The following is a 14,411-nucleotide window of genomic DNA, read 5'->3' as shown; positions in this document are numbered from 1 at the left end:
TCGGATATTTTTTAGGACAATAAAGTATTTGAGCACTAAAGCTCCCCAGATTTAAAAAAAAAAAAAAAAAAAAATCTGTCCCCATCTGTCCCTCTTGCAATCTGGCTGAGGAGGAATAAGTGTCACTGATAATCATGGGTACTCCACAGATCAATCCTTTCCCCCAACACTTTTCAGCTAGAGCTAACTGGAGTTTAGCCAGAAGATGCAGGCTTTTGAAAATTGAAGCTTTGGGTCTTTTTTGCTCCAACCCATTGATATTTACAAAATCTTGTGGATGCCACCAGACATCATCTAATTTCTCTGTTGTTTTTCCTCACTAGGCAGTGGCCAGAAATCAAGAGGCTGCAGTAATACAAATCTGATGGAGGTTTTGGGGTCCTTTAGCTCCTGTTCTCCGCCATGAAGTCCAGCAGGATCTCTCTGTTCCTGTATTTTGTATCAGATAAAACAGGGCTGGGCACTTGAGTGCCATTTTCTGTCTCATGGTTAGCAGTCTACTCCTGGCATGGCTTGGGTTAATCAACAGCAGCTAAATTTGATCCCCACCATTATACAGAGAAGCGCAGGAGATGCCCAGGCTCTTCAGGCCTGTGTTTCTTCAGGACAGTAAAGTTGCAGATGGAGTTAAAGGCAGCTCGTTGTGCAGTCTTGTTCTGATCCTGAACTGAGGCATTTTCTTTTTCCTCATAGGAAGTCTTTTGCAATCTTTCTCACTTCAAGGTGCATCACTAAATATGCAGTAGGGGAAGCCTGAGGTCCTTTACACGCATTAATGGTGTTCTCTCGGTGGCATAGAGGTACCATTTGCATTTCATGCTTCTGACTTGCTGACCCTGACCAGTCCCTTTCTCATAGTGTTTCAGATCCAAAAGGCCCTAGGCATCCTTAAATAAAACTTACAAAATACAAGCCCATAATGATATGACAATTTATCATGAGAAAGAGATTAAATCCTTTTTCTCCTTTGAAGTCTTTTCAGCATCAGCCCGCTGCAGCCTAAAATTCCCTTTATTCACAGAATTTCCTCCTCCTCTCTGCCTTTCTGTCAATAGCGCTGCAAGGGTTCACTCGCACCAACAACCCCACTGACCCTGTCTGTTTGACTCTGTTACACAGAAAGGCAGGCGAAAGTACTTATTGGAGTGGCCTGGAGCCTCTCTTTCCTGTTTTCCATACCAACTCTGATTATTTTTGGGAAACGACAGCTCTCCAATGGGGAAGTGCAGTGCTGGGCTCTCTGGCCTGATGACTCCTACTGGATCCCCTACATGACAGTTGTGGCTTTCCTGGTGTATTTCATTCCTCTGATCATTATCAGGTAAGTCTGAAAACCCCAGTCAGCAGGTGTGTGGTGAAAGCTGTCAAGTGTGCAATCAGCTTAATACTTTAATTTCTACCCATTCATTATGATTTCATTTCCATATCTGCTGCATAGCTGCTTTGGTTTTTAGCACATAATACATGGGTTGTTGTACTTGCCCGGGGTGTTCTCTCCGTGGTATTAATAGCCAGAAACATTTTCTCTGAGGAAAGAAATGAATCTCTAAGTGTGTCCACTTATCTCCACAGCTTCAAGCTTGAAAGATATCTTTATAAACCTAGTATGAGTATTTGTCCGTTATTAGAAAAGATAATTTTAATAGAAGGACAGGAAACTGCACTTAACACTAATTAAACTAAAATTAACTTGAAGTGCTCTTAAGCTTCACAGTACTCCACAAGTATTCCTTCACCAGGACTGGAAAGAAATCTCCAAGCATTGAAGTTTTCAACTACTCCTAAAATATGAACAAATGTAATTTTTCTGGCTTTGTAATAGGAAACCTGAGCTGCAGATATTTGAGACAGATTTGCCTCAAATCACAAAGACAAGCTGCAGAAACTGTATTAAACTGAGGTCAATCAATATTGCAGACTGAGCTTTGTGATCAGCTTCCCTCTAGAGCACTGCCATTGGCTGCCATTAAACAGAAGTTAACTAGCCATGAGGAACCACCAAGGCAAAAGAGCAGCCAAAATCACAAGTGGAACAGGAGTGAGGCTTCCTAGCTGCCTCAAAATGCTGCCAGTGGCAGTGACAGTTCTCAGAGCCCTTATTTTTCTTTCTTTCACCAGTAGGGTTAAAATCATATTTCTTGGTGTCCATCTCCTCTCGTCAGCAGCAAGAAAGACTTGCTGGGACTCCTTTCCTCCCCCTTAATTTGGTGACAGGCTGCTTGGACTCTGAGGGAAGAACTAGTTTTGCAGTGTCCTTTGGATTTATCTCTTGGTCCATCTGCTTTTCCAACAAGTGGTGAGCCATGAGTCCCCCTTACCTTCCTGCTCGTTAGTGCCCTGGGTGGCAGTGCGGTGGGCAGAGGCCAATCTCTTCTAGACGATGACAGGACTGATTACATAACCTAAATAAATGCCTTGAATTTGATTACTGTTTTATCACAGAGATTAAGTTCTGTAGCTTTTACTGGCAACAAAATTATCCCTGATAGAATCAAAACCATGTGGCTCTTGAACTCATCTAGCTGACTTTTTGATATGGATTCAAAATGGACCAGTGTTGCTCCTTAGAGAGAAGGGATGATTTTTACACTTTGCTCATAACATGTCAGTTTGCTAAACCTTTCATTTTTTTGTGCCAGATTGCATAGATATAACTAAAAAAAAATCAAGAAAATTCTTCTTAAAGAAAGGACAAGGTGATGAGAGGAAAAACTGCTCCCAAGTTATACTTCCTACGTGGGATCATTTGTCTGCATGTTTTCCTGTCTCTGAAAGTCAGCTTAGTTTTCAATATACAAAAAAATATTTTTGGGAATATGTAAATAAAAATGTGGGTAGATCTGCAGCCCAGCAGTAGCAGTAAAAACAATAAACATACATCCCACCGAGAAAAAACAATTTAACAGTGCAAAGAAATGGCACTAGAAATTTTTGAGGCTGGCTCTTACAGAGAAAGGGATTGTTTTACGAACTTTCTCAAATAGGTAGCACTTGGGAAATTCTAGCCAGGAGCTTAAGTGTTTCAGGAAAAAAGCCCAACAGCCTGCCCTATTACCAGTCATTCCATAGGTGTGTGAAACATCTCTTTCACACTCAAACACACAGATTTGCATGGTTTCTGTTACAGACAAGCCACTCCTTTTACACGCCATCTATTCTTGTTTGGCAAGAAAAGGCAAGCTACAGAGCAATAAATATTTCAGAGCTGTTGACATTATTCTCCCCTCCTCCCTACCAAAGAAAGATATTCAAACCAGATCAGCTCTGTGACTTGCTTTACTGTAAATCCCCAGGAGCAAGAAGGTGATGAGGACACAAGGGGAAAGAGAAAGGCAGTGAAACTGGCACTTCATGAGATTGCCCTGACATCTGAATAAAACATACTAAAATTTTTTGTGGCTTTGACCTTAAGCAACATTCACACAAGAAATTTATGGCAGGATAGGAACTAAAACCACCGGTTTTGGAGCCAGGGGCAGTGCAGTGTCCACCACCTGCCCAGAAACATTCCTGGTTTCAGTGTTTATTAACATAAACGCTCCTGTGTCCTTGCCAGCAGAAGTCAGATTTTTGACAGGTCCAAAGTGGTATCTGGCACTGGAAAGAAGGAAGGGGAGTGGTGCAGGGAAGGATTTATTTTGTGCTCATTCATTTCTAGTTGTCAGTGATACTATTTTCTTCAGAACAGAGAGAATTGTCTAAAACCACAGAAAAAGAGGATTAGCATCAGGGCAAGGTCAGCAGAGACATTACGAAAAAATGCCATGCAATTTGGAAGGAAATGGTTATTTTTAGAACACTTTAAATCTCAAGCATAAAAGTGAAAGTTGCAACTTCCCAGCTGGTGTATCTGTAAAACATCTGGCAACAGAGCCTGAAGGTGTGACATCCATTTCTTTAAAAATCGTTGGCAGTGTAGGAGTTTAAAGCTAATCCACCTGATGTGGCTGCAGCATACAAATACTCTGATAAGCAGTTTGTGGCTCAAGAACAGCAGGAATGGCTGTTAATATCTCCAGGGACTCGGTTTCTCTCCAAAAGTTTTGTTCCACCCAATACTTTCAGATGCACAGGAGGTTTGATGATAAATGAGATGCTATTTCATAAGGGTGAGAGAGATCACGTACATTCCAGTTGTGTGTTCCCCTGTCTAGAGATTATTTATAAAATGAAAGGTGTTATTTAATAAGTGTAGGAAGGCATTTTGTGATTTATTTTTTTTAATGACCTTTATCTGAAGATGTTATTTAAAAAAGGCCACAACATAAAAGTTGAGAGAAGATCCATAAATGTGCAGCTGAAAAGTCAAGGATCAGTAGAAGAAACCATGAATACATATAAGCCAGAAGGAAAGGCATACACCACACTTAGTGAGGAAGTGAGGCAGGATGCACACAGGGAAAAAAATAAAACATTTTCTGCAATAATTCATATTGTTTGCACAGCTACTTTATTTTCTCTGCTGAAGCACTCTGATTTAGCTGCATGGCAGGTGTCTGATGCAATGTGGGACACTGGCTGGCGGAGTTAATTCTTAATTAGTTCTGCTGCCTGAATCTGCTGAAAACCTAACCTCTAGAGCAAAGCAGTTCACTGATGACAGCACTTTTTCAGGTGCTGTTCATCTGAAATGCATACAAAGGATAAAATCTTACTTTTCAGGTGCAGGACTTAATTCCACACTAGATATGCTGCTTTGACTGAGCTGTTTTCATTTGTTACAGTCCAGACACCATCATCTTTTAAGCTTCTCTCATCCAGCCCTCAGCTCTCTCAGTGGAGCTGATTTCACGTGTTCCTGACAACCTTCAACTAACTCACAGGAGTTGTGTTATTCATAACACTGCAGCCCATGGAATTAATTATTTAGCTGATAACCTTGTGCTCACCATGGAAAACCCTTCCACTGACAAGCTAAAGCCCCAGATGGGCAGTGAAAACCCTACAGATTCCAAGGCAAAACATGAACCAGAAAAACACAGCACTCTCTCCCCCTCAGCCCCTGCATTTTTAAAAAATGTATATGTAGAAAGATCATTTATGAAGAAAACTGCAACAGCCTGAAAGATTTTAATACTTCTGAGGTCTATTCCTACCACTTCTTCACAACTAGAGAATCAGCAATCAGTTATCAAAGAGCTTGTGGTTTTTCAGCAAGTTTTTTTTTTTTTTTCATCTGATTATAATACCAGTGAACAAGACCTGAATAATGAAAAGAAAATGAAAAGCTATGATTGGTATTTTTAACTCACATGTGTGGATATATTTGAGAGCTAAAAAAAAGTAGAGAATATTTTTCTTTCCATAATAAAACTTCTCTCATCCCCACTGTCTCAGTGTCGTACAGGAAGACTCAGGTATTTCTATACAGTGCTTAAAAAATTGGCCTGTTCCCTCTTATTTACATTGTTCTACTATTTCTTCTGCAGTTGATGTTATTAACCTATTGTCCTCCTTTGGAATTATTATAATTTTGCAATTAGGGGCTTTCAGGCAAAGATATGTGAAATAGGAGCAACAGTTCTTTACTAGGAATATTAAAAATAAAAAGGAAAATACAAATGTAGTAGTACAAAAAATACAAACAAGGAAGCAAACAAAGATCCTGGAAAAAGCCCTGACAGAGCTGGGGATATGACCTGGCACCCTGGTGGTCAGGGTGTTGGAAGCAATCCAAACAAGAGCTGCTGAAGTAACAGATGTGGTTCTGTGGAGTAGAGATGGTCCTGTAGAATGTCAGTGGCGGCGAGATGAGTCCAGTCTTCCTCTGGGCATCCAGTGGAAAAACAGGATCCCTTGTTTCCTTCAGTCCCAGTTTTTATCTAGCTGGGAACAGTTGTCTCCTCCCCCACTGCGTGGAGCATCTCACAATGGGATGATGGAATGTGTCATGTCATTGGTGGGCCCTAATGGCCCATTATCAGAAGATGTCCCCTGGAGGATGGAGGGGTGGTGAAAGAGATAAGAAACACTGCTCCACCTGGTTTTAATGGCTGGGCCATAATCAGGAGGCATCCTTCTCCTTCCCCCTTGGAGGAACAAGAGAAAGAAAAAACATCTCCCAAAAAACGAGCCTTCAATAGATGAAATAGAATACACATTTCTAGGTTACATAATCCACTACACCTATGAAACTCCAAAAAAACCCCAAACCCACCCCCCCCAAAAAAAAAAAAACCAAAAAACCCCCAAAACAAACAAAAAAATCCCAAACAAACAAAAACAAACAAACAAACAAAAAACCATAAAACCCCCTAATTATGGAACCTGCAGTAATTAGTTCTCTTCTCTTCTGGGACAAGTGTCATCAGCTATAAGCAAAACCTTTTCTCCTATTCCAAAATACACCGAGCTAGGCTCAAATGGTGTCTGCTGTGATTGTTGAAAGCCTCTGGGGCACTGTTAAGCAGAGGTTAAGTATGGGTCAAATCAAGATTACACGCTGCTCTCCTGCAAATATTTGCACCTGGCCCCCTCAGAATCTGTGATGGGGAGACAGAAGAGCTACTGTATTTCTATTCTGCATTGCTTCTCTGTGCCACAGGGTAATTATGTCCTGGCAATTGAGTATACAGATGTTCAGAGGTTTTTCAGCTGTTATTCATGATTACTAATATGTGTTTTTATATTTTAATATTATAAATACAATACATAGAGATTTACCTAATATAATTGCGAAGTATTGTTAAAAAAAAAATATAAATGTTAAAGCTCCTCTTGAAGAACAGAGAAAAAAGATATCCATCTGCTGTTTAAAATCTAAACTCCAAAGAGAACATTTGCTTTGGAGCAGCTGAAAAATAATTAGAAAGGGGGAAAAAAACCACCAATTTCAGCTAAAAGGAAAAATATGGAATTAAATCCAAGGTATTGCTATGAAATAAAAAATAGATTAAATAAAAGGTATTTCTCTGAATTAAATCAAATAAAGGGACTGGAAATGTCATTATTAAAAATACCAAAGGTCATTTTTTGAACTTGATTCGGTGAGGCCATTTCTTTGCCTGCAATTTCCATTTTTAAATAACAACCCTAGATCTTGCCCATGCGTTCCAATATCTGCCCAACTCTTCATTCACCCATTACATGTGCCTGCAATGGTTTGTTCGATGAGGTTGCTTTTCTCTTTAGACAAATAGTGCTGCAAATTAGCTGCCATAAAACAAAGCGACTGCATCACTGTGCACAAATAATGTATAAGGAACAATAGGCAATACTGGATGATAAATAGAAGTAATTATAACAGGGAGCTTAAGTGCTCTTTGGCCATGATAAAGGCTCATTTTACTAGAAAATACCAAGGCTGTGTAGGACATTGTCATAGTGCAATTATTTACTTAAGAAAAAAACCAAAAAAATCTGTATTTAAAGAGTGGGCAGATCAATAATGCTTATGATTATTATATCAGTACATAGCTTTACCAGAAGATTAAAAAAAAAAAAAAAAAAAAAAAGTGATCTAGGAATTAAAAATACAGATGGAGTGTGATTATTCACAGTTGCATCTGTATGACTAACCATAAGTTACACATTTACATGGTTAAAAAATGTTGTAATTAACAATGGAGCATACTAAACAACACCATTAACTAACAGCAGGCTATGATGAACATGCCTCTTAAACCTTTATAATTTGGATCAAGCTAAATTGTTTTTGGAGATGTGAAGAATTTAATTTCTGAGATGCATCCATATTGTGAAGCATATTTTTGTATTTTCCTGCCACATCAAGAGATACACATTTTATCAGGGTTAGAAAAGTCGTCACATTTTCAGATCAACAGCATGTCCTTTCTGTCCTGTGGTCTTCAAAGCCTGAGCAGCTACTTTTCAGAATGGCTTGGATGAATGTTCCATCCAGGTTTGACTTTTCCATCTCAGTACTCTTTCATTAATGTCTCACCTACAACCTAGGCTGGAAGACCAGTGCACTGTGCACTTACAGACACAGAGAAACCTGACAACACCTGGAGCTCAACAGCTGCACATCCCATCTCCATGTGCTCTTCAAGTAGAGATAAGGGCAAGCAGTATGCAGGCGTGTTACATGGGTTGGAAAAAGAGATTTGTGACAAGGTGTACCTTGTGCATTTACATCTTGCCAGTGAAGGCTGAGCAGTTCAACATCCAGAGGAAGGGAACAGAGATTAGGATATGGTTGGAATGCTGCAGACCATTTCCAAACACTCCTCTGAATACCAGTTTGTCCTCTGTTCCCTGCTACTCTTTGGTCATCTTTACTTTTTCAAGTGAGAATTTCTTTGAGATTTGACCAACCTCTGCATCGTCATCCATCTACCTTTTACAAGAAAGAAAGGAGGTACAAATGTATTCTGAAAAACAGCTGCTTTTCCCTCATAAGAACAATACTTCTCTTCCATAAGAGCCCTCTTTTTACTTCTGTGGCTTTGAAACACACATACAGTTCTGTTATGATCCTATGCTTTAAGTAACACATTTCTGGAAAGTCCATTTTCTCAGCTCCATGCTAGCATTGCTGGGGGTGAAAAAAAAAATAAAATAAAAAAGGGTTAGGCAGTACTATGACCTAGAGTCCCAGAGAGATCAAACTGTAAATGAATAACTGTGGCTGGCACAAGAGTTGCTTAGAAGTTTACCTAGCATGACAAGTAACTTGTCTTTCCTGACACCCACCCTGGGCAGCTTTGCACCACCTCTGGTCCACTCCTGATAAGAAGGGCTCCAGTGGCTTCAGCTACAGAGAAAAGAAAGATGAACAGAGGCAAAAACACCCACTCAGATCGACTGTGTTGGCAGCATTTTATAAGTTACTGCATGAAAACAAGGATTCAGCTTTCCTCTGGAGTTCTAAAACCTATGGATTCAAATGAATCAACGTGTAACCTCACGTGTGAAATGCCAGAGAAGACAGATGCTGTAGCTGTATCTGGCAAAAGACATGCCCCGACCAGACTCTGCAGCCAAGAGGGCAGGAGTTCTGGGATCAAAAGGAAAGCAAGTGAGAAGACTGGCTTCATAACTCAACCCTTATGGCATTTGGCTGAAAGTAGGGAGTCTGAATATTTTGACTACAGAGTTAGACTCCTTTGTCCTGATGCTTAAGAAACTCTGAATGTGTCCTGCTGGACAAAGGAAAATCTGCATCAGAGAGGACATTGTCTCAACTGCAAATAAAGAGGTCAGACTAGAGACAGCAGGCTAGGAAGAAAATAGAAACAGGACTTTTAAGAGCGAGCTGGTAAAATTTTTGAGATTATAACAATTATCATTATAATACATTCTGATTCATTGGAACAATCAAAGGAGAAATGGTTCATGAATTTTCCACCATTGTCTGTAAAAAGTACAAAGAAATCCTCAAGTGTATGAGCTGTTAAATAAACAGGCTTTTGAAAAGCTAGGAGATAAAAGGAAAATGTTCAAATCAGCTGGACTTTTGAAGGGATTAAGGAGAGCAAGTTGTAGTCCACAGCAGAAGTGAGCAAACCTCTCAGTGGGCAAGGACGCTACTGCTCCACTGCACAGCCCAGACTGCACTTTGAATTTACAGCTCTCACCTACTGAGCCTGGAAACCAGGTGGCTCAAAATTCCACAAAAAGAGACTTCCAAAAACTTCCAAAAACTTCCTCCAAACCTTCATAGTTTTTAGAACACAAATTCTGCCTTTGCAAGCACACTTAGCAATCGAAAGTGCTGTAGCGAAGACTTGCATATCAGTCTGAAAGGACTAATAATGCCTCTTCCGATAACAAAAAGAAGTCACATAACAGTAAGACACATTTTTGCCTCTATAAACACCCTGAAATTTTGTCCTTCTTTGCACCTTTTTCACACAAGGACCACTACGGTTTATGACAATTAACGTCTTCAGGGATGTGGGTTTAAACAGCTATTCATCTTGAAGGAAGTATTTTTATCTATTCTATAATGAACCAACACAAGTCCAGACTGGATATTGCATAGGGAAAGTCCATAACTATCCAAGGTCATTATGTACCAGAGCACTGTTCATCTTTCATGTTGAAAGTATATAAATCTCTCTAAATATGAAAATTGTGGTGGATCTGCTTTTGAATCATCTAACTTCTCCCATTTATCTGACTCTTCTATCCTTGATTTCCACCACAGAACCCTGAGACCCAACATTGACCACCACTGTATTTATTTCCATTTGTCATGGATCTTGCCCTTATTAAATTCCCCAGGGAGAAATTTTATTCACCAGCTTCATGCCCAAAAAGTAACAGCAAAATCAAAGTGTACATACAGCAAAACCAGGTTCCTCCCTTGCTTCTCTCATCAGAGCTAGTGTTCTAGGGCTGATACTCAGATGGATTTGGCATTGGCTGGCTCAAAATCTCCAATGAGCTCTTGTCTGAAAGATTTTTGGCCTAATCACTGCATTCGTCTGTGCTTCAGATTTGGCATCTACAAAGCCAGGACAACCACAAGGATTTGCATGGTGAAAAGCCTTCAGATCTCCTTCTGAAAAATACTGTGGGAGAATTATATCCTAATTATTATTATTATTATTATTATTATTGTTGTTGTTGTTGTTGTTGTTGTTGTTGTTGTCATCGTTGTTGTTGTTGTCGTCATTTGCTATCATTATTCCTATGCAGTCCCACCATCTCTTTGAACTCCTTACACATAGAAAAGTGTATTCCTAGAGCACAAATGACCAGGATGTCTTTTAAATTTATTGTGCCTAATACCAGCAACTCTTCCCCTTCTGCAGTGTCATATACTCAATTGTGATTCGAACCATCTGGATGAAGAGCAAAGCTCAAGCTGTCATCATATCCAGCTGTCCTGGTGAGTCTCAACATACCTGTGACTCCAGCTTTGTGGTCCAATTCCAGCTGATCCTCACAAATCTGGGAGTGCTTGGACATGCACTGTCACATTGGGCCCCCATTGTTGCACTGGGAATGGGTTTTCAATGTTTTTTTCATTCATAACCCATTTCTACATTATTTACCCTCTTTCTTTTGACACTAAATTCTCTTTAGAGACATAATAGGAAACATCTGTGAGAAAATGAATAAAAAGTAAAAACTACTTATTCTAGAAGTTAGAATTTCTATTCCTATAACTTTGTCCATTTCCATAATAGTTTTTTCTAGCATATACTCTGGAGCACTTTTTTCTGCGTCTTCACATGTCCTCGCAAGTCTCAATTTTGCTCAAGATCAGAAATTCCTGGCCACAGAAAGCTATAAAATGATCTGAGTATTTCATCCCAAGACTACACATGCCTCAATGCTTTGGGAAGACCTACTCTACTTACTCTTTCCATTTTTATTTTGGTTGGCTCAGGTTTTGATTGACCAACATGAGCATACTTGCAAGTGTCCAAATTTCAGGAGCTACCGACGTTCTTACTGACACCAGGGAAAGATGGGATTGTATATTCCTGTCCTGACTGTCAAGGTGTACACTGACACATCCACACACCAGTCCTATTCTTTTCACTACCTGAACTGTTCTTTCCCCAGGTGGCAAAGCCTCCAGTGGCTACACCAGTCGTGGGTTCATATCCAGGGCGAAGGTGAAAGCGATCAAGTACAGCATTGTGATTATCCTTGGTAAGTGAAAAGCCCCTCAGCAGGTAGCTAGTGAGGATGCTGACATTAGGAAGCTGTTTTTCCTCTGCAACCTCTGTCATCAGAAGACGAAGTAGATGGCTTGGAGAAGGAGCTTGACTCAGACACCTGACTTGCCTTCTGATCCTGTCCTTCCCGTCTCTCCTGGCTGATACATTTCTATTTTAGGTATCTGACATAAGCCTGAAATTAAATTAGATGCACAGTCCCTCATGTGCATGAAGAAAGTAAGGAGATAATGTCTAAAAGGAACAAAGGGAGAGGTAATTTCTTTCCTATCCAGACTGCCAAAAGATTTGGCAACCGAGCTTTTAGGCTTAGAGACACTGAATGGCATGTGAGCTGCTAGGGAGAGAAGAGGTGAGATATGCAGCAATTGTATTTGATGTCACAGATGTGTTGCCTGCCAAGGTGGAAAGAATGAGCTCTCCTTTCCCAAGTGGGCAGCAGATGACTTAGTGCAGGTGTTCTCCGTCCCCCAGGGAAATGACATTATTCTGATGCAATTAGGAGGCTGATATTCTATCTCAATAAATAAAAACAGCATCACACAGAGCTTGTGATTAGCTGCCAGAGACATGCAGGAAAGGCACCAAAGCTCTTTACTCCCAAGGGCTGACAGTCATCCCTTGACACTCAAGAAGAGACTGCTTCTCTTTTCAACACTGTGCAGAATTCAGATTGGAGAATATTGTGGTAGCAGCCACTTGAGTAGCTTAGCTCACTGTCTAGTGGCAGCATCTACAGTCATGAGAGAGGCCAGTGTGATTCATACTTTTCATAAACCTGAGAACATCTTCTCCTTGTCTGAACCTTTGTGTGTGGCAATCAGAGAAAGCTTTTCTCAGACATAGCTACTATTGCAAGGCCATCATGCTGAGAGCTCACATGGATGTTCAAGTAGTTCAGCAGGCCATGATAATATTAGGCACCCAGCATCTCTTGATGTGCAAACAGATTGACATCTAACATCCATAGATTTCTTTAAAGCCACCTAAAGTTCTGCACAGTGAGTGCTATGATGCACACTCTGATACTGTGTATTGCTATTTTGCATATAATTGTTTGGTTAGTCTAGGAAACAGGAGGGGAGCTTATCTCTTCCTTGCACTTTTATTGAGCACTCAGTTAACTGCTAGCAATGAAATTCTGATGTGACAAGAAAACAGGCATGGGGTTACTCTGCTATGTCATCTGGGTCAGGATGTGATCATGTGTCTGATTTCACAATCACCTGTATGTTTGCAACCCAGGTACTTTTAGCTGAGTTGAGTGAACTGCCTGTCCCAGCATTTCTGTGCAAATCCTGAATTAAAAGCCTGTGTGAGAAGAGATGGCATAGAAATTTGGAGGTACAGATTAATTCCCTATGCCTGCAAATAAAGCTAGATCTGTGGCTAACCATTTTTTCCCCTACCACCTCTGAACAAAAGCAGAGGCTAGGAGCAGTACACTCCTCTCTTCCCTTCCTCAAATTCATCTCTCAAATGACAGTACAGGAAATTAGGAGAATCTTCCTGCACATTCTATGCACACACCACCTCCAGACAGCATGCCAAATGACATGATGGTTTGCCATGATGTGAAGTGAAAGAGTGTCGTTCCTTGCTCCTGGGTGTCTGAGAACCCTTTTTTAATAGGTGGCTGTGACAGGCAGCACTGTCACGGGGCAGTACTTTGGCTGTGTGTTCATTTAGATTGGCTGCTCACTCCGGGGACCATTAAAAGAGCACTTCACTATAACTGATGATGCTTTAACTGGCTACCTATTTACCCTTTATGTGTTGTGTAGTGCTCAGAAGTGTCTCAATATGTCTAGAGGGAGCACTCTAAACACTTAGAGAAACACAAGTAATATATTTTATAGGCATTAAAATAAAAATAAAGACAAATAAAAGCACAATCTAATAACTATTCTCTTAAATAAGATCCTGAATGGGGAAAGGTTGGTTTTTGGTTTTTTGGGGTTTTTTTTTTTGCATAAACAAATATTTATGTGTTATGACAGTCACTCCATGAGTGTGTAATTACTTCCCTAAATTGCCAAACTATCCAATGTCAAGCTGTTCCTTTCTCTGTCTCTTCTGCAGCATTTATTCTCTGTTGGAGCCCTTACTTTCTTTTTGATATCCTGGACAACTTCAACATACTCCCTGAGACCAAAGAGCGCTTCTACGCGTCTGTGATTATTCAGAACCTGCCAGCCTTGAACAGCGCTGTCAACCCCCTCATCTACTGCTTCTTCAGCAACAGCCTCTGCCCCCCTTCTGAGTATTGCTCCTTTACTGTCACTCTGATTACCCCTAAGAAGGGAGGGAACACATAAACACAGTCCCTAAACTCCTTAACTGGTTTTGACTCCTTTAATTCTGACCATTCTTCATTTTTTGTAGGGAAAGAAGAACTCAGAGGCTGGGGGGAACCTTCCGGGAAAGGAGCGATGGGGGGCAGGAGATGCAGGTCCTGTCGAAACCAGAGTACATCTAGCACAGGCAATGCTCTGCAAAGCCACGCTGGCACCTGTACAGAGGAAGACAGAGGTCCCCCAGCAGCCCTGTGCACCGTGAAGTGGATGGACACTGACTGGCAGGAGCCCGCGCCTTGTGCTCTTGTGCACCTTTATAGCACATACATTTTGGGTGGGCACTGCACCTTCATCAATTGCACACTGCCAGTGCCAAGCTCAGTGTGAGAGGTTCACAAGCCTCTGTTATGAGGCTTCATCTGGACCCTCTGTTTAAAGTAGGCTGTAATCTATGTGCTCCAAACAGAAAAAAATAATTGTAAATGGTGTCTAGTCAGAGTCTTCTCTATTTATCAGG

General features: G+C 40.7%; 1 protein-coding gene across 1 annotated transcript in view; it reads left to right on the top strand.

The window, feature by feature from the left end:
• NPSR1 (neuropeptide S receptor 1) overlaps nucleotides 1-14,101 on the top strand; it is a 57,515-nt gene extending 43,414 nt beyond the window's left edge. Inside the window, exons 5-9 of the mRNA XM_040072937.2 lie at nucleotides 1,120-1,321; nucleotides 10,722-10,798; nucleotides 11,482-11,571; nucleotides 13,680-13,860; nucleotides 13,983-14,101. Of these exons, the coding sequence (XP_039928871.1) occupies nucleotides 1,120-1,321; nucleotides 10,722-10,798; nucleotides 11,482-11,571; nucleotides 13,680-13,860; nucleotides 13,983-14,076 (644 nt within the window). The 3' untranslated portion in view covers nucleotides 14,077-14,101. The remainder of the gene's footprint in view (nucleotides 1-1,119; nucleotides 1,322-10,721; nucleotides 10,799-11,481; nucleotides 11,572-13,679; nucleotides 13,861-13,982) is intronic.
• Nucleotides 14,102-14,411: the final 310 nt, after the last annotated feature.

The sequence above is a fragment of the Hirundo rustica genome, chromosome 1 (genome assembly GCF_015227805.2).
Source record: "Hirundo rustica isolate bHirRus1 chromosome 1, bHirRus1.pri.v3, whole genome shotgun sequence".
In the NCBI taxonomy this organism is placed as follows: domain Eukaryota; kingdom Metazoa; phylum Chordata; class Aves; order Passeriformes; family Hirundinidae; genus Hirundo; species Hirundo rustica.
Note: the sequence above shows the minus strand (reverse complement) of the source record. Positions and strands in the feature narration are given on the sequence as shown.